Below are 20,929 nucleotides of genomic sequence, written 5' to 3'. Positions count from 1 at the left end.
AGGCCACATGTAAAGAAACAGAAACGTCCCGTTTAAGCATATAGTCAATAAATATAATAAACGATATAATAAATGAATAAAACTATATAATTATATGGACATTTATAAAGCAGTTTTATTCCAGAATCAGGCAGAAATTGTGTCTAGGATATTGACTCCTCTGTATACATTTATTTTGGATTTATAATGTTTCATGAACATCCAAAGGTAACATTCATCCATGAAAATATTGTATCATCTCTAAACAAGTTAATAATGACCATGTCTGTCCAGGTCTTCATGGGAAATTCTATTTTAACTTGATCATAAACCAAATTATTCACTGGCCTCCAAATCATCACTGTGGAAAATGACTCCTAGTCTCCTCAGGTGATCCAGAAAAAGATTGTTCCAAAGAGGTTATTCTTGCTAAAAGGTGAACTTCAGTTTTTTGTTTGGTAAATTATTTGGATTGAAGATGGTAGGGAGGTACAATGGCACTTCTGTTGCAGTGGAATAAGCCCTTCATCATACTAGGACATGAGGATCTTTTGATTGATTCTGCACCTTTAAGTGGTTATTCCACTTGTCAGGCCGCCATTGTAAATAAGAACGTGTTCTTAATGACTTGCCTGTAAAAATAAAGGTAAATAAATAATTATAATTAAGCAAACGGTGCAGAAACTATAACTCCTGTAAATATAGCCAATTCATCATGAAATACATGAATACATTTCCACATGTCCACTGATCCAGATGGATCACATTCCAGTATTAATTTGTTTAACTGAACACTTCGTAGAAGACTGTTATTCAAATACTAAACTATATTGTACACTCCATAAAATTGAAAACTTCTACAATCCTGTTTCCAAAAAAGTTGGGGCGTTGCGTAAAATGTAAATAAAACAAAATGCAATAATGTACAAATCATTTATCTCTATATGTATTTGAAATTTATACAAAGACAACATCAAATGTTGAAACTGAGAAATGTCATGCCCATTTTGAATTTTATGCCAGGAACACATTTAAAAAAAGTTGGGACAGGGGCACATTTATTATTGTGTTGCATCTCTTCTTTTAACAACACTCTGTAAGTGTTTGGGAACTGAGGAGACCAATTACTGTAGTTTTGAAAGTAAAATGTATTCCCATTCTTGCTTGATATAGGATTGCAGCTGCTCAACAGTTCAGGGTCTCCATTGTTATATTTTTCATTTTAGAGCACGACAGATGTTTTTAATAGGGGACAGATCTGGACTCCAGACAGGCCAGTTTAGCACCCGGACAATGTTACTACAGAGCCATGCTGTTGTGATACATGCAGAATGTGGTTTGGCATTGTGTTGAGGAAATAAGCAAGGCCACCCTGAAAAAGTTTGCAATTTTACGTTGGTAAATAATTATGTAGCCTAATGCATTTGTAGAATCTTAAAACTAGCCTAATCCTGGGGGTTGTAGTGGGGCTATAGAGTCAACTTCAACACCAATGCATAGCTTGAGGCTCCTGGATTATTGGAATATATGATTTATCTATAGGTGACATGAATAAATTATCTAAAAACCTGGAGGAGTTATTAGAAAAAAATGAGGTCCAAAACGATATTGTTGGAATTCCGTTTTGTTAATATATATTTAGCCTAATACATTTGTAGACTTTTAATCTTCAGTAAAATAAGCAGAGACATTTCAAAGAGAGACAATAGGGTGTGTGTGCGATTTAGTTTCTCTTTCCCTTCTAAAATAATGTAGATTTACATTTTCGATTTACATTTGATTAAGTAACCTGCACAATAAACTGAATCTCCTATTGAAAAATGGTAACTTGTGATAAGTTGACACGGCTCAGGGGATAGACCCAAATGCAGACACAGGTATGAAGATCCAACACTGTTTATTAGAGGGGAGAGGCAAGGGGAGGTCAGGGGCAGGCAGGGCAAGTGAAAACAGGCTCGTGGTCAGGAATAGGCAGAAGGTCAGTACATGGGAACTCTAGAGGTAACACCGGGAGCAAAACAGGAAACCGCAAGGACTCTAGGCAAAGACACATGACGAACTGGTACAAGAACAAGGGAAGGGCACAGGGGATAATGGGATGATGAGACACACCTGGCGGGGGTGAACCATAAAGACAGCACAGGAGGAAGGAATCAAGGTGTGACATACACTCACCTAAAGGATTATTAGGAACACCATACTAATACTGTGTTTGACCCCCTTTTGCCTTCAGAACTGCCTTAATTCTACGTGGCATTGATTCAACAAGGTGCTGAAAGCATTCTTTAGAAATGTTGGCTCATATTGATAGGATAGCATCTTGCAGTTGATGGAGATTTGTGGGATGCACATCCAGGGCACGAAGCTCCCGTTCCACCACATCCCAAAGATGCTCTACTGGGTTGAGATCTGGTGACTGTGGGGGCCATTATCAGTACAGTGAACTCATTGTCATGTTCAAGAAATGATGCATTATCCTGCTGGAAGTAGCCATCAGAGGATGGGTACATGGTGGTCATAAAGGGATGGACATGGTCAGAAACAGTGCTCAGGTAGGCCGTGGCATTTAAACGATGCCCAATTGGCACTAAGGGGCCTAAAGTGTACCAAGAAAACATCCCCCACACCATTACACCACCACCACCAGCCTGCACAGTGGTAACAAGGCATGATGGATCCATGTTCTCATTCTGTTTACGCCAAATTCTGACTCTACCATCTGAATGTCTCAACAGAAATCGAGACTCATCAGACCAGGCAACATTCTTCCAGTCTTCAACTGTCCAATTTTGGTGAGCTCGTGCAAATTGTAGCCTCTTTTTCCTATTTGTAGTGGAGATGAGTGGTACCCGGTGGGGTCTTCTGCTGTTGTAGCCCATCCGCCTCAAGGTTGTGCGTGTTGTGGCTTCACAAATGCTTTGCTGCATACCTCGGTTGTAACAAGTGGTTATTTCAGTCAAAGTTGCTCCTCTATCAGCTTGAATCAGTCGGCCCATTCTCCTCTGACCTCTAGCATCAACAAGGCATTTTCGCCCACAGGACTGCCGCATACTGGATGTTTTACCCTTTTCACACCATTCTTTGTAAACCCTAGAAATGGTTGTGTGTGAAAATCCCAGTAACTGAGCAGATTGTGAAATACTCAGACCGGCCCGTCTGGCACCAACAACCATGCCACGCTCAAAATTGCTTAAATCACCTTTCTTTCCCATTCTGACATTCAGTTAGGAGTTCAGGAGATTGTCTTGACCAGGACCACACCCCTAAATGCAGTGAAGCAACTGCCATGTTATTGGTTGATTAGATAATTGCATTAATGAAAAATTGAACAGGTGTTCCTAATAATCCTTTAGGTGAGTGTAAGTAGCCTATATCGTTTGTATTATGTTTCAATAATAATAATTTAATTCAAATTCAACCAAGGTCTGATCATTCATCTAGGAGTATCACACATTCATCCATTGACTTCATGCATTCAGTGAGGGGTGATTAGCGCCTGAGTACCATTTGGGTACCAACTCAAAGTGTCGTGGGCTGATGGCGGATTAAGTCGGAAAACAGGGTAAAAAAACAGGTAAATTGTCTCTACATAGTTGTCTGTTTGTCAGTTAAGAATTCAGACAATGGAACAATGTAATATACACCGATTTAGGAAAGGTCATGGAGGAAGGAGGATGTAGGTTTCAAAATGGCAGTTCTATTACAAACTCAGACATCAATTGGCTAGGCATTTGCCATTTTTTTGTGTTAAAGCCTATGCCATAATGAACTCTATAAGTATATGTTTGCCAAAAACCTAGTTGTCTCTGTCTGGAGGCTTAAACTTGGCCATAGATTGATCTTCCAGCAACATAGTAACCCCAAACAGATACAAACATGCTGATAAAACTGTTAATTGGACACTAAATTAAGATCTGGACACAAAATACAGTCATAACAGAATGGCACAATCATAAAACGAAACATGGCAACAAAGAAAAAAATTAACTGACCCCTGTTCAAAAGTCTGCATACCCCTAGTTCTTATTAGTGTGTATTGCCCCCTTTAGCATCAATGACAGCGTGCAGTCTTTTGTAACAGTCAAATTTCAATTAATTTATTTATAAAGCCCTTTTTACATCAGCAGATGTCACAAAGTGTTTTTACAAAACACCTGGCCTTAAACCCCAAGGAGCAAACAACAGTAATGTTGAATTTCAGTGGCTAGGAAAAACTCCCTAAGAATGCCAAAATGTAAACCTGTGCCAGGTGAACATATTAAGATTACAATTTTAATAATAAATACATGTGGGCTGAGTCTAGAGTCTATTTAAACTTAGTCCAGGTCGGAAGCATGACCAGATGGACAAGGACAGGGACAACACAGGGGAGGGGGAGGTGTCAGCACAGTGGCAGCTGAAATCGTCAGGCATTGTCTCGATCTGCAACACTACCAGGAGGACTCTGGACAGGGGACACCAACGGGTCTTTCAAGCCAGGTACTCCGCAGATGTGGGCCAGGACTTCATGCCCTCATAAGTTCAAAATGGGTGGAGACTGGGAAAATTCAGAAAATGCATTCCTCATATCAACAAGGATTTATAGTGGAGAAGGAGAATTAATTGAGAAGGAGAACTGACCCTGCCTACGGTTCTTTGGTTAGAGATTCTAGGTACAATTAAAAGGCCTGCATCTTGCAATTGTAGGTTACGTGTAGGTATGTATGGCTGGATCATTTCAGCATGGTAAGTAGGAGTCCATGTATTGATTTATAGGTTAACAATAAAACCTTAAAATCAGCTAGTAAAGGAGTAATGTGTTAAAAAAAACATTCTAGTTAGGATTCTAGCAGCCGTGTGCAGCACTAATTGAAGTTTATTTATTGATTTGTCAGGGTAACCGGAAAGTAGAGCATTGCATTAATCTAGTCTAGAAGTAACAAAAGCATGGATTCATTTTTCTGAATCCGTTTTTGATAAAATGTTTCTGATTTTTGCAATGTTCCAAAGATGAAAATAAGCAACTCTTGAGATATATTTGATGTGTTCATCAAACGAGAGGTAAGGGTTGAGGGTAACACCAATGTTTCTTACAGTTTTTTGGGATATGACCATACAGCTGTCGAGGTTCATAGTGAGATCTGTCAACAAAGCACTTTTTTTCTTGGGTCCTAAAACGAGCATTTCTGTTTTTCTTGAGTTTAAAAGCAAGACGTTCTCTGTCATCCACTTCCTAATATCTGAAACGCATGCTTCCAAAGTAGCTAATTTTGGGGCTTCTCCATACTTCATACCCGATTCCTACAAAATTACTTAAGGAGTTATTTCCTGTGCTAGGTCAGCCAATGCTGAACATAATAAATTGCTCCCTTTCCTCCGGATGCGTACCAAACTCACTAAAAATTGCGGAAATTAAGCCTCTTCTAAAAAAATCTAACCTAGATCCCGACATATTAAACAATTATAGGCCAATATCGAACCTCCCGTTCCTCTCAAAAATCTTAGAAAAATGTGTTTCCCAACAACTGAATGCCTTCCTAAAGACAAAAGACATTTATGAAATATTCCAGTCCGGTTTTAGATCCCATCATAGTACTGAGACTGCACTCGTGAAGGTAACAAATGACCTTCTAATGGCCTCAGACAAAGGTTCCGCATCCGTCCTGTTGCTTCTTGATCTTAGTGCTGCTTTTGACACTATTGATCACTCCCTTCTCTTAGAGAGACTGGAAACCAATATTGGGCTACGTGGACATGTTCTAGCCTGGTTTAAATCTTATTTATCTGAAAGATATCAGTTCGTTAATGTGGATGGCATATCCTCTGACAAGTCAAAGGTATGCTTTGGAGTTCCTCAAGGCTCGGTTCGGGGCCCATTATTGTTCTCACTATACATGCTCCCTCTGGGCGATGTAATCCAAAATCACAATATTAACTTTCACTGTTATGCTGATGACACACAGTTATATATTTCTATGAAGCATGGAGAAGCCCCTAAATTAGCTATTTTGGAAGCATGCGTTTCAGATATTAGGAAGTGGATGACAGAGAATTTCTTGCTCTTAAACTCAAATAAAACAGAAATGCTCCTTTTAGGACCCAAAAAACAAAGAGCGTTGTTAGCAGATCTCACTGTGAACCTCGACGGCTGCATGGTCGTATCCCAAAAAACTGTAAAAACCTTGGCGTTACCCTTGACCCTGACCTCTCCTTTGAAGAACATATAAAATATGTCTCAAAGGTTGCTTATTTTCATCTTCGAAATATTGCAAAAATTAGAAACTTTCTATCAAAAACTGATGCAGAAAAATTAATCCATGCTTTCGTTACTTCTAGATTAGATTACTGCAATGCTCTTCTCTCTGGTTATCCAGACAAATTAATGAATAAACTTCAATTAGTGCTGCACACAGCTGCTAGAATTCTGACTAGAACTAAAAAAAATTAACACATTACTCCTGTCCTGGCATCCTTACATTGGCTGCCTGTTAGGGTTAGGGCTGATTTTAAGGTTTTACTCTTAACCTATAAATCAATACATGGACTTGCTCCTACTTACCTTGCTGAAATGATCCAGCCATACACACCTAAACGTAACCTTAGATCGCAAGATGCAGGCCTTTTAATTATACCTAGAATTTCTAAACAAACAGTTGGCGGCAGGGCCTTTTCTCATAGAGCTCCACTCCTGTGGAATGATCTGCCAATTAAGGTTAGAAATGCAAACTCAGTGCAAACTTTCAAGTGTCTACTAAAAACTTTCTATCAAAAACTGATGCAGAAAAATTAATCCATGCTTTCGTTACTTCTAGATTAGATTACTGCAATGCTCTTCTCTCTGGTTATCCAGACAAATTAATGAATAAACTTCAATTAGTGCTGCACACAGCTGCTAGAATCCTGACTAGAACTAAAAAAATGTAACACATTACTCCTGTCCTGGCATCCTTACATTGGCTGCCTGTTAGGGTTAGGGCTGATTTTAAGGTTTTACTCTTAACCTATAAATCAATACATGGACTTGCTCCTACTTACCTTGCTGAAATGATCCAACCATACACACCTAAACGTAACCTTAGATCGCAAGATGCAGGCCTTTTAATTATACCTAGAATTTCTAAACAAACAGTTGGCGGCAGGGCCTTTTCTCATAGAGCTCCACTCCTGTGGAATGATCTGCCAATTAAGGTTAGAAATGCAAACTCAGTGCAAACTTTCAAGTGTCTACTAAAAACGTATCTCTACAGCACGGTTTATAATTAGGTGTAGCCTGGCCCGGGGGCGTGAAGGTGACCAGTAGGCTTGATACCGTCCACCCTTGCTGTCTTGCCAGGTGGGCTCTCGTCGCCACTGGGATGCCCTCCCTCCAATGCCTTTCGGGGGAAGAGTCACTGGCTTGTTGTTGACTCTCTATTGCGCACTTGTGCAATTGGGCTGTACGCTGCTAGCAATACTCGGCCCTCATTCAGGGTGGTTGCGGTTGGTGGGTGTCCCTTTGGTTGATGCCTGGCAATGTGGTTGGATTGATTTCCTGCCTGTTGGGCCCTGTCCGGGGCCTCCCTCGGGTAGGGCCACAGTGTCGCCGGACCCCCCCCGTCTCAGTTTCCAAGGTGTTACGCTGCTATATTATTGTGCTGGGGAACATGAGGGATGTACTACTAACTTTTCTCAGTTTCCTCCAGTTTTAAATTTTAGAAGGAGATGAGGTCCTGGTCCACACCTGCGGATTACCTGGTTTGGGGGGCCCGTTGCTGTCCCTGTCCTTGTCCACCTGGTCATACTTCTGACCTAGTATAAAATCAAATAGACTCTGGATTTAGCCCAGAGAAATTTATTTATTATTCCAATTGGACTCTTAATATCTCACCCGGCACAGCCAGAAGAGGACTGGTCACCCCTCTGAGCCTGGGTCCTCTCTAGGTTTCTTCCTAAAATTCGACCTCCTTAGGGAGTTTTTCCTAGCCACTGAAATTCAACACTACTGTTGTTTGCTCCTTGGGGTTTAAGGCCGGGTGTCTCTGTAAAGCACTTTGTGACAACTGCTGTTGTAAAAAGCGCTTTATAAATACATTTTGATAGATTGATTGATTGACTTCATCTAAATATATTGGCCTATAATTGTTTATTCTATCTGGATCCAAATTAGACTTTTTTTTTAGAAGAGGCTTAATTTCGGCAATTTTTGGTGAGTTTGGTACACAGTTTTGGCCCACTTTACTTTTTGAGCATTGCTTTTTTGTTGACTTTGCTGTATCAACTGTATCAAAAGAAATCTTTGATTGTTTTTGTTCACCTCAATCAGGTTGGAGATAAGCTGATAGAGCAGATGTGAGTGCTTTTGAGTATTGTAGTGTACAATCTATCCAGGCTAGTCTGAATACTTCCAACTTGGTCGAGTGCCACTTTCACATCAATTTTCTGGAGGCTTGCGTGAGTGCTCTACTATTGTCTGTGCACGAGGGAGCAAGATTCTTGTTGCGAATTTCTTTTGTTTTTAGTGGTACAATCACTAAAGGTTAGATCCTTGATTAGATCCTTTGCAGATTTATTAACTCTGTCATTGATGAGCGAGTCTGGAAGAATATCAAGAAATGCATTTGTAGTCCGAGAATTTCTAGTATGGCTTTTGAAACTCATTGTTTGCGGAGCAAGTGGATTTCTTGTTTTAACAGTAAATGTAGTAAGACAGTGATCCGATAATCCAGCATTTTGGGTGGAAATTATTAGATCTGCAGTATCTATTTCTCTTGACAGGACTAAATCTAAGGAGTGATTGTGGCACTGTGATGGACTTGAGACATGTTGGGTAAAACCCAATGAGTTAATTATGGCTTCAAAGGCTTTTTGAAGAAGATCATTGGATCAGTAGCTATGTAAAATGATTTATCAACCTGGTTAACCTTCATGAGTAAAACTTCAAAAGAATGAAAATCAGTGATGTGTTTGAAAGCAAATGTATATTTAGTGTCATAAATATTAGCAACACCCCTTCCTTTTCGGGATGCACGGGGGATATGATCACTAGTATAGCCAGGAGGAGAGGCCTCATTTAGGGCAGTTAATTAATCAGGCTTTAGCCACGTTTCACACAAGCCAATAACATCTAGTTTATGATCAGATACTAATCCATTCACTGCAACTGCCTTTGGAGCAAGGGATCTAACATTTAGGAGTCCCATTTTGAGATGCTAGGTGATACAGTCATTTTTATTTGTGACCAAGGTGGAGGAAAGCTTTATCCTAATAAGGTTGCTATTGTTAGCACTACCTGGTTTAACTTTTCTCAGCCTGGAACAAGTCACAGTGGCAATAGGTAAAACTGTCTATGAGGCCCTGAATTCTTGCAGGTGGTATAGCTACCCATTCGTCTTGGCAAAATGCCACACGGTCATGCAAAGTCTTTGGTTGTCTTGCATGGACCACATGTTTGAGATCTCTCCAGAGTGGCTTGATGATATTAAGGTCAGGAGACTGTGATGGCCACTCCAGAACCTTTGCCTTTTTCTGCTGTCCCACTGGAGGGTCAACTTGGTCTTGTGCTTAGGGTCATTGTCGTGCTGGTCAAAGTGCAAGAGCATCCCATGCATAGCTTTCGTGCAGAAGAATGCAAATTGTCTGCCAGTATTTTCTGATAACATGCTGCATTCATTTTACCATACATTTTCACAAGATTTCCCATGCCTTTAGAGCTCACACACCCCCAAAGTATCAATGAGCCACCACCATGCTTCAAAGTGGGGATGGTATTCTTTTCACTATAGACCCATCTCCGAACACATTTTGGTCTTGTCACTACAAATTACAGTGTGCCAGAAGCTCTGAGGCGTGTCAAGGTGTTGTCGGGCATATTATAACTGGGCTTTTTTGTTGCATTGGCGCAGTAAAGGCTTCTTTCTGGCAGCTCGTTCAAAAATCGTTGTATTGTGCTCCTTGAAACAACCACACCGTCTTTTTCCAGAGTAGCCTGTTTTTCTTCTGATGTTACCTGTGGGTTTTTCTTAGTATCCCGAACAATTCGTCTGGCAGTTTTGGCTGAAATCTTTCTTGGTCTACCTGACCTTAGCTTGGTATCAAGAGATCCCCACATTTTCCACTTCTTAATAAGTGATTGAACAGTACTGACTGACATTTGCAAGGCTTTGGATATCTTTTATATCCTTTTCCATCTTTATAATGTTCCATTACCTTGTTACACAGGTCTTTTGACAGTTATTTTCTGCTCCCCATGGCTCAGTATCCAGCCTGCTCAGTGCATCCACGTGATTGCTAAAAAACTCACTTACTATTCATACACAGACTCTAATTGCAATTTAAAAATCCACAGATTTGGGAAATTCACCTTTATTTGCCATTTTCACCTGCCTGTGGAATCTTGTGGGTCTGTAACAAGGCCAAACATTCAAGGGTATATAAACTTTTGATCAGGGCTATTTGGGTGATTTCTGTTATCATTATGATTTAGGAGCCAAACAGCTATGTGATAATGGCTTCATATAAAACAGTTTTTTTGCATGATCAGTCATATTTTCAAAATCACTGCCAAAATTTCACAATTTCTGTCAGGGTAATGCAAATTAATGAGCACAACTGTATATTAAACCATGTTTCAAAAGTGTCCTGAGAACATCATTCAACTTCTGCAGGCCATTTGACAATAATTTCCTTTACCACTTTCTACTGGCGGGGATGACTGCACGATTGGAGGACTTAGAGAACCAGCTGCTGTCACGCAAATGATGGACGTGATCTGCATAAGCCAACAAGATGTGGAGATGCATTGAATATAGAAGATGTACCATCAAGAATGTGACAGGAAAAATAGTTGTTCTGTCAATGTTGAATTTTCTAAACAATATTTAATGTAAAATATCTCATTTCAGCGCAGTTATGTGCACATGCACTGGACTTAAGTCATGTCAAGCACATCCATAGGAATAGATTGCACCTTACTTACTGTAAGCACAGGCAACGTTTTTTACCTTTAATATTTGGTTTCATTTACAAAACAAACAGTTTTCTTTGCCATATTTATACATGGTGTGTTTTGTATGGTTCAATAATGTGGCATATTATATACCAGCAAGTTAAATTACAATGTTCTACTCCATATGATTTGGACAATATCTTTTCAAAACCTACAACAATGCAATATTTCTAAAGGAATAAATGATAGGACAGGTTTCCTGCATTCACAGACATGAAACTGAGCATAACAAAATTGTCCAGTTCAACCAAAACATTACTGGCAAAAGGAAGTAATCAAATACGTCCTAAATAAATCACTAAGATCTCATTGATCGTCATACAAGTTAACTATGTATATAAATGAATGAGTAAATGAATTGATTGTCTTACTGGGTAACTAACTATAGAACTTAGTACGGTAATGTGTTTACTGGTATATCATGTGGAATCAAAATACCCCCAAAAGGAACCTGGATTGTTATGCACCCCTATTGATGTGGATAATTTTATTATGAAAATATTGCAGTTAAAATAATTTGCCACGTTTATGCATTTTACTGCATGTTTTAAGAACAGAGAGGGTTTTTTAGTTTCTCATTGTTCATTGTTTAGTTTTGTATTAAACAACCATATGATGTCATGATTTATACCCTTATATTTGGTAACCAGTACTTTGTGTATTTTTTCTAATAACCTTTTTTGTAATGTTTGAGGACTTTGTATTTCTGTGGCAATAAAGACTGAAGTGTTTGTTTGTGTTATTTCTTCCTAACTCTGAAATGGTTAGTATGATCATTGCAACCTGAGAGCAAGCTCTCTGACAGCCTTCACCAAATAATTGGGCAGATATCTAATGTAGGGTGTACGCCAGAGGTACAAAAATGGCAAGTCATGTGTAAGAGGATCTTGCTTCATTAATGTTTTAAACTCATATTTCATAGTGATTAACTGTCTGTTTCCATCTCCATAGACAATCTAATATGTCTCTGGGATGCCATTTGGTCTTTAAACAAGTGTACCATCATAGATGACCTTTCTCAGTGGCTTCTAATTAAGGCTAATGGTAGGGAGCTCGTCTTTCCATTGTTGTGTTTGCTTACTCCAAGACTCTGTGGAGAATGTGAAATGTCAGACAGTCCCCTAAGCCTTGGTAAACACATGTTAATTGTCCCAACAGACAGTCTGACCTTTGACTTTCGCAATGAACAGTAGAAAAACATAAACAACTGCTTTTCAACAACAAACTGCCTCTAAAGTTCTCAGTGTGATGCAACATTGCCATGTGGACATAGAAAACAAATGCTCAGACATAACTGTTGTTAGAGAATAGTTTACCTTGTAAAAGCACTTCCTGAGACCTCTGTATTGATTCAGTTGTACATAGAGGTGTCTAAAGGTAAAAACACTTGCTGAGGCATCTGTCTTGGGTCAGATGTCCTGTAGTCCATGCTGCACATTGTAGTCTATTTGCATGATGACTGCTGCTAATGTACTACATATATCATTCTGAGACTTCCTTTTCAGTTGTTTAGGTAACATCAATACGAGCAGTGTTGTAAAAAAAACTGTAATTAGCAACTGGATCATTTGGAACCACTCAAAGTCTCAAAGCAATATAATTGTTGCTTAATCCCAGATTAGGACAATTATTTTATCTGTATCTGTGATGTCCAATGAATAATGAGTCCCATATTCACATCAGTTTTCGTTGACAGAAAGTAGACATTTCTGTTTAACGTATAGAAGTCCAAAAGTCACATTAGCCAATCAGTACATTCCTCTTTCACAGTGACGATTTATCGTAAGTCAACCATTATAATTGGTGTCCGTTGCCAGTGGTTGTGTTTGAGATGATCAAAACTGCAGTTTAGAATGGATAACTGTTACTGACTAACTATACTACAAATACTATCAAAGTATTACTTATGATGCATGGTGATGTGTAGATAGCCTGCAATTACAGTTTTTCTCAAATGCCAAAACACAAAAGCCAATCCTCTAAACCAAATGACCAGTTGTCTAAACACATTTACTAAATCATTGTCCAATATCATAAACACATTTCACATGAAGACACAATTCACAAAACACAATCCTCCATTCTCATAAATCTTAACACATTTTTCCTTGCTAAAACACAAGTTGCAAAAGAACTCTGCTCATATTCTCAAATGAAAGCTCATGTGATGCAAAATGCTTGCCACAGTCAGCAATATTTGAACACAATGAACACACCTGGCGTCATTCATTACACACAACGACTCAAAATTGAAGACACTTGTTGCTAATGCTGTGACCACATGTATAAAAGCAAGTTCAGAGTGCACAGTTTGCTGAAGATTCCAAACAAACACAATGGATGAAGGCAGAGTCAGGGGAAGATGAATTTGAGTCAGAGGAGGGAGAAGAGCTGGCCATGGAGGAAGAGGAGCAGGCCAATGAGGAAGAGGGGTTCAAATCAGAGGAGGAAGAGGAGCAGGCCAACGAGGAAGAGGAGCAGGCCAACAAGGGAGAGGAGGAGGCCAACAAGGGAGAGGAGAAGGTCCAGGAGGGAGAGCAAGACAACCTCGCACCATCATTACGGACGAGATGCGAGCAACAGTCATTGACCATGTCATTGTCCATGGCATGACAATGGCTGAAGCAGGACTAAGAGTCCGTCCAAACCTGAGTAGGTTCACCGTGACCACCATTATCAGGGCATTCAGACAACACAACCGGTATTGTACTCTATTGCTTTCTTTGTCACGATACAATTTTACAAGCCTGTGAAAGTAGTCTATTGGTTTCAAATCAGTTGTTACTGTATTGTAAAACGTGTCAATTGACAACACGTTTCTTTCTTTAGAGTTGAAAGAATGCCACATAGAGGTGGGAAGGTTGCCATATTTACAGCGGCACAAGAAACCCTAATTGTGGATATGGTTCGTGAGAACAACCTCATCAGACTCCGGGAGATCAGAGACAAAGTAATTGCCGATAATGTCAGCGAGTATGTGCAAGTAAGTATACATTGTTAGATTCTGTCCAAGTTTGATCCATGAACAAAATAAATGCAACCAGAAGTCAGGGGAGAGCCATCTTTATTCAGCATGAGTCTATGATGTTTTCCTTCCATTTCTCATTTCTCTCTCTCCAAAATTACAGAGGCAACACTGTTTTTATGCCAATTTCCCATCAGTCCCCCCTTCAAACATGTGATAACTAATCATTACATGTTGATTAAATTAACAAAATAAAGGTACAATCCAATTCCTAATGAACTGAAAAGGTCCAAACACTTCTGTTAAAAAAACAATAAAGAAAAATAATAAAAAGGATTATCTGGCCTATGAGGCTTTATTATTCCTTAAATGAAATGAAAATAAGATGCAGTGGACACAGCTTGCCCTGACACATAGCACTGTATGGTACTGCAATCGTAGTGACCATCGTGATCAATCTTTACCAAACACATCAAGTCCCAGGCTACTATCAGTCTAACCAGTGTCCAACAGAAACAGACCTAACATGACATATTAATGAAATGCATAATTCATTCCCAATAAACCCTTTAAACAATCAAAGTCCCCCCTTGTCCATATCATGATTCATGCATCAACATCATAGCAACAACCCAACATATCCTGAACATAACACAACACTCAACTCCAATGAATGTACTAGTGATAGTTTCTACCTTTGAAACGGAATATGGCACTATTAAACATATCAGGATAGTTGTTGTAATTATGACTATTAAGCAACTTCACAAAAAAACAAGTATCAATGACAAATGTTTGGGTATTGATCATATGTAGTCCTCTACCTGCCTTGTGAGGAATGAACATACATAAAAGATCAAAATACCAGTTACTTTAGGAAAACTATTGATTGTTAGGAATGACCCTAGATTCTCATCAAATGTCCTTTAGTTCTTGTCTTCAGTCTTCTCTGTCTTGCATCAGTGATATAAAGTTCCAATATCAGTTATTGCAGTCAGTGTGATGTGGACCCAGCAAATTGCCTGGTTGTCCTAACAAGTCAGTGTAGGTGTATAATGGAACAGTGAGTCTCCAAAACTTCACTAATTCAAGATAAACACCACAACAGTGTCTTCCACTGTGTTGGGACCATGTGACCTTTCCAGTCAACTGGCCCGTGGTACTCTGACCTGTAGTATGTGGAGTCCCTCAGGACTCTCCTCTCATCTTGCTGTCGAAAATTAATCTGGAAATGCAATGTGAAGCCAAGTGATCTGACCCTGGCATCGTTCTGCCATGTAAGTGGTCAGGAGGATTTGGAACAGATGCGACCCATGTGGTTGTAGAAATCCTTCTTGAACATCCTTCTTGCTGGTACTCACACACTCAGTTGTCTGTGTCCAGTCAGTGACATGATGTATCATCAGAAAAGGGTTTGTGATGTCCTGATCTGTTGAAAGTATAACTACAAAACAACGATTAGTGTGGTTCAACAGTCCATCGGACTTTCATCCACTGGGTATGGTTCTGTCAACTCCCAACAATGAAGACAATAGATCAGTCCTGAAAACTTGTGGATCTCAGAAAGTTCCATCATCAGAGTGAAGCATACACCCTATTCAGACAAGTTTCCATAAAAGTCTATGTCAAATTTCCTTTTCCATCCAGAACTGGCTTGGTTGATGTTTCATTCAATGTGCTATATTTATGCTCGAATAGCACCTGGCAGTGGAATGAGATTCCGTTGTCTGATCAGACTTGACTTTGCTTAGCCAAATCAAAAATGGTTACATCTATGCCATTCCACCATTAAAATGTTAGACCTTACGTCAAACAAACAGTTTCCAAATAAACAATTAAAACAAATCCTAAGAATAGAATATGTTAAACATAGCAGATTCCAATGCACCATTATAACTATGCAAACAGAATTTTTTTTTTTTTCATGTAACTCCTTTTAAGTACCAATTTAATTTGCTTTGAGCCCTAAGCTCAACTCTTTCCAATCATACTCAATTATCATATCATACATCCCCCCTGCTTTCACTTCATTAAGCCAACGGAAAGCGACACCATGAGTGAAAGCAGAATCATGGCGAATATGGCCGCAGGAGGCGCCCTCCTGAGCCCACACTGGCCATCATTTTGGGATGGACATGTAAAAATAGAGAACTGGTAACAGGGATGGATCTAGAATCCATTCAATATGGAGTTGCATACTGTATATTCATCATAAACAACAAAGTGAAAATGTTAAAAACACAAACATTCACTAACATAATCAAAGACATCAATGTGCATCAGTCTTGTGCAAAGGAATTATAAACCATATAACCCAGTGACACATTTGTCTTACAGAGCTAAACAGCTCTCATGTTCTTTAAATGGCTATCATGAATTGAGAATACCCTGAAGTTTCTTGGCACATGCCTAACTAAATTGGTTTGCCCACTAGGGGATAAGCTGCGCACCTAAATTGTAGGAGAAAAAACTCCAGCACATGTTCCAGTGGTATACCTACTGCAACCACCAGGGCAATTGTATTATCATATCTACAGCACCCAAATTTAGCATTTTCAAAGGCAACGACCAAACTACCTTGTGACAAACAATGTCTTGATTAACCTTCTACATTTAAGTAAAATTCTCCAACTTTGATTCATTTTTATTCCAAATAGTTGCATTCAGCCAAACACTAAATCACAAATTATATTTTGACCACTTCTGTGGTTCTATTGACATCAAAATTATTCATCAACAATGGAGGATGACTTTTGGTCAAAAGTCATACATTTCAATGTTAAAGCTATTGAGTAGAAAATGTCTCTAACCTCTACTCAATGTTTAATCATCCCAAAACTGAATTTTTATTACGTTGAGGAAATTACCACAGTTGAGACCAGTCTGAACATTCAACTTTAACCCCTAGAAATAGGCTACCTTGATTTAATGGGAGAGGTTGTTTGGGGTCATCCTAGGGGTCTGCCCCCCTTCCTGGAGCCCTTGGTTTCACCCACTCATGGCTAGCCATAAATAAAGGCCAAATGGATTATTTAAAATGTATATAAAATTTAGGTTTCCACATATTAAAAATCCGTACATGGTCCTCAGACTGTCTGTAGCAAAATATGTTATTCTTTCAACTTAGCCGATATCCTTTGTTAAGTGAAGGTTCAAATTTACTGTCCTACCCATCTCTAGTTTTGTGTGCAGTTTGTAAAAATATGCTTGTCATATCTATACAATAACTTAACATTCTGGTGGACATTCCAAACATTGGTGAAAATTATGACTAAACCAAAAACAGACATGACCACCCAAGTAAGCCTATGTTACTCTCGTTATCCCAGGGTGTGGGAGTTTGTGGGGGTGTTGGCTCAAGCACTCCTCCCCCCTGTGCTGCTCTCTGAACCAAGGGACCATTTTAGTCAGTCAATTCTTTAGTATCTAACTTGTTCTATAAAACACAAATGTCATCTTAGTTGTAAGAGAAACACAAAAACTGACAAATTAAAATGTTCCTAATTAACCAAAGCCAATTCAACATTCAAAATAAAATATAACATTTTATTGTAGGGGATAAACTCCCTTTTGGCAGTTTTCACCCTTTTTGTCATAATTTGAGACTTGAATCTCAATATTTTGTCTAAAACCAATGTATAACATATATTAGAATCAAATTCAGTGCACATGGAAAGCCATGTGTCTACTTAAAAAATTATTACCCTATGTGTATTGTTTCCCTCTCACCAGTTGTCCTGTGACAAGGCAGAGAGAGAGAGAGAGAACACACACACATTCCAACTTGGGGGAAACCCTCTGTAAAGGCTTATGGCTGTTTTGGATTCATATTCAGTCCTCATGGGACACAGCGTGTCTTCTTAACGTTAAAGATTATCACCATGTGGATTCTTCATTCTATCACTGATATAATATATAAGGAAAGAGAACACACAATATTTTAACCTTTTTTAAGAAAACCATGAGACTAATTTACCAGATTACAAAATCATCATTGTACCAATTTCTAATTTATCACTAGGGTTAGATGTACCCACGTGTTAAAGCCTGTAGTGAGACCCTCCTTGAGGCCTTACGGTTTTAAACATTATCATCAATGCAATAAATACGTTTGATTTAAATTTACATAGTGAACATGACAAAGCACAACAAAACAGGCTATTCCTTGAATACCTATTAAAACATGTTCAAGCATGACAGAACAGAACAGGCTATTTCAAATGCTTTTTAAAACATGCTATATAACATCAAAGTGCTTTCGAATTGATATTCACTTGAATAAGCATGGTCATTTTCAAGGGAAGTGATCAGGTTTCCTTGATAAGTTCCAGCTCTACTCAATATTTAGGTTTGATACATTTTTGTAAACATATTTAAAACTCTTAATCAATGATTATAAGCTCACGTCAGTTCCCGGTATCACCAGGAAATCCTCTGTCTTTGATTCCTGAATTCCATACATGGGAGATTTTTTCCTTGCTGCTTATCGGAATGTGGGTAGAATGTCCCATGTTCCAACTGTCTGTGCATCCTGTCCTTTTCCTTTGGTTCTTCTTCTTCTTCTTGCGACACTCATCCTGCCAATGTCCAATGATTCCACAATAGTGACATGATCCTGGTTTCTTTTTCAATGGGCTTTGAGTGTCTTTAGATGTTGTTCCTGCTTTCAACATTTCCAGTTCCTTTTTCCATCTTATCCAGTTCAGCCATTTGTTCAGCCAACGCCCAAAACACATCTTTGAGAAATTTATCATTTCATTTTTCAATTTCTGATAACACAATCAACGACCAATGTGTTTTTTGTTATTCATCAGGCATTCTTTGAATTTCTTCCCATATTTTCTGTATATCAAAAAAAACTTCTGGAACAATGGCATATTTTTGAATTATCTCTTGGTGACAGTCATCTATTTTCAAACTCTTTTTAATCTCATAGGCCAAGGATTTCACCATTTTCTAAATTACAACGGGAGGGCTGCAGTCCCTGTATTTACCACGTTGTTTAAAGACGTATTTTTCTTCCCCTTACTTGTACAAGATTTAAATTATTACTACATACGCGTCAACCTGCTATCCAAATAACAAGGACTTCTAGATGAATACCGAAGCTTTGCACTAAACAGTGGCCTATATTAGGACTTTACACATGTGTCACTTACTACTCAGTCTAGTAAGAACTTCCCATCACAACAAGGAAGATTTAGCAAGAACTTCTAGATGACTTAACAAAGATTTATCTTCTTCTGTGGAATCTCTGGGCTAAGACTAAGAACACATCTTTCAGTGTCAACGTAAGTCTTGCATGTCCTTACCACAGGTTTCCATTGCCTAAAAAATGACATTTCTAGGTCTTCTTATTGTTCCAGATGTGTTCATCTGGATACTCATGCTGATTGAACTGACTTGTTCTTTTAGAGTGGTTTGACTCACCATTCAGAGTGCAAATCCATCTGTCCGGCTCACGGCACCATGCTGTTAGATTCTGTCCAAGTTTGATCCATGAACAAAATAAATGCAACCAGAAGTCAGGGGAGAGCCATCTTTATTCAGCATGAGTCTATGATGTTTTCCTTCCATTTCTCATTTCTCTCTCTCCAAAATTACAGAGGCAACACTGTTTTTATGCCAATTTCCCATCAACATCCATGTTCACAGTACAGTTAGTGGACATACTGTGTTGCTCAGTGGCCTACATTACTTCTGGACAATACTGTGCTACCCAATTGACTGTTGTTCTGAACACCTGTGCACTTTCACTTTCACATTTTCACAGAGGATATTACAGTTGGACGCGATGGCCAGACCTCATGAGTACCTCTTCCTGGATGAGGCTGGCTTCAACCTGCAGAAACGAAGGCAAAGAGGCCGTATCATCATTGGCCAAAGAGCCATCACTGAGGTTCCTGGCCAACGGGTGGGTAATATTACTGTTTGTGCGGGCATGGGTTTGGAGGGGCTTGTGTGGACAAGCATGCTATCCTTGGGTCTTACAACACCCAACGTCTCCTCACCTTCCTAGAGGAGCTAAAAGACATCCTCCTGGACCGCCAACAACACCATCCTGGGCCCACACATCACATTTATGTGATCATTTGGAACAATGTACGCTTCCACAGAACAAACCAAATTAGAGAGTGGTTCACCACCAATAGTAACCACTTTTTAAACGTCTGTCTGCCACCCTACTCCCCTTTCCTGAACCCTATAGAGAAGTTCTTCTCATTGTGAAGATGGAAGGTTTATGACAGACAAACATACACTAGAGAGAACCTCCTAAGGGCAATGGAGCTGGCCTGTGTTGACATCCCAGTGGAGGCCTTCCAAGGATGGATTCGCCATTCCAGGGCGTTTTTCCCGCGGTGCCTGGCAAGAGACAATATAGCCTGCGATGTGGATGAGGTGATGTGGCCCGATGCAGCTTAGCGACATGATGCCGCACAGTGATTTTGGTGTGTGTGTGGTGTGAATAAAGTAAATAAAAAAACTTCACACCCTGATCATGTTTTCAAGAGTACTGTTGTGTGCAATAGATTCTGTTTTTGCATTGAGTTGCATTACAGTAGTGTACATCCAGAATTTACTATAGATTTATACTCTTCATATGAAACTCACAAATCTAAATGCCTAATCCTCTGCAGAGATCTAAGATCCATTACTGTAAAGTTTCTAAAAATATGCATTGGCAGTTATGAAACAAAGAACCTTCTCACAAATTGAGCATTGTGTTTTCAATTGTTTTGCTGTAGTGTGTAATGATGTGTATAGTGTTTACATTTTTGAAAGCTTCGAGCTGCTCTTTTGGTTTGAAAGTTTGAGTTTTGATGTGAGAAGGTGTGGTTGTGTTTATGTAGCTTTAGAAAAGGGTGTTGTGTTTAGACATTGGGGAACATGGTGGAAATGTTTGTGAAATGTGTTTTAGCATTTGAGAAACTGTAATTAGTTTTCTTGTTGAACACAATCAGTGGCTCAGTGTGGCCACAGCCTTCCCGACATTTATTCTGTCTCTGACCAAATTCAACGTT

General features: G+C 39.2%; 1 protein-coding gene across 11 annotated transcripts in view; it reads left to right on the top strand.

Annotated features, from left to right (window-relative positions):
- Positions 1–11,658, top strand: part of matn4 (matrilin 4) — a 57,175-nt gene extending 45,517 nt beyond the window's left edge. For all 11 annotated transcript variants that reach the window (XM_034287053.1, XM_020045013.2, XM_034287052.1 and 8 more), the window contains one exon: positions 10,637–11,658. In XM_034287053.1, coding sequence (XP_034142944.1) covers positions 10,637–10,695 — 59 coding nt within the window. In that variant the 3' untranslated portion in view covers positions 10,696–11,658. The remainder of the gene's footprint in view (positions 1–10,636) is intronic.
- The last annotated feature ends 9,271 nt before the right edge of the window (positions 11,659–20,929 follow it).

This window comes from Esox lucius, chromosome 17 (assembly GCF_011004845.1).
Source record: "Esox lucius isolate fEsoLuc1 chromosome 17, fEsoLuc1.pri, whole genome shotgun sequence".
In the NCBI taxonomy this organism is placed as follows: Eukaryota; Metazoa; Chordata; class Actinopteri; order Esociformes; family Esocidae; genus Esox; species Esox lucius.
Note: the sequence above shows the minus strand (reverse complement) of the source record. Positions and strands in the feature narration are given on the sequence as shown.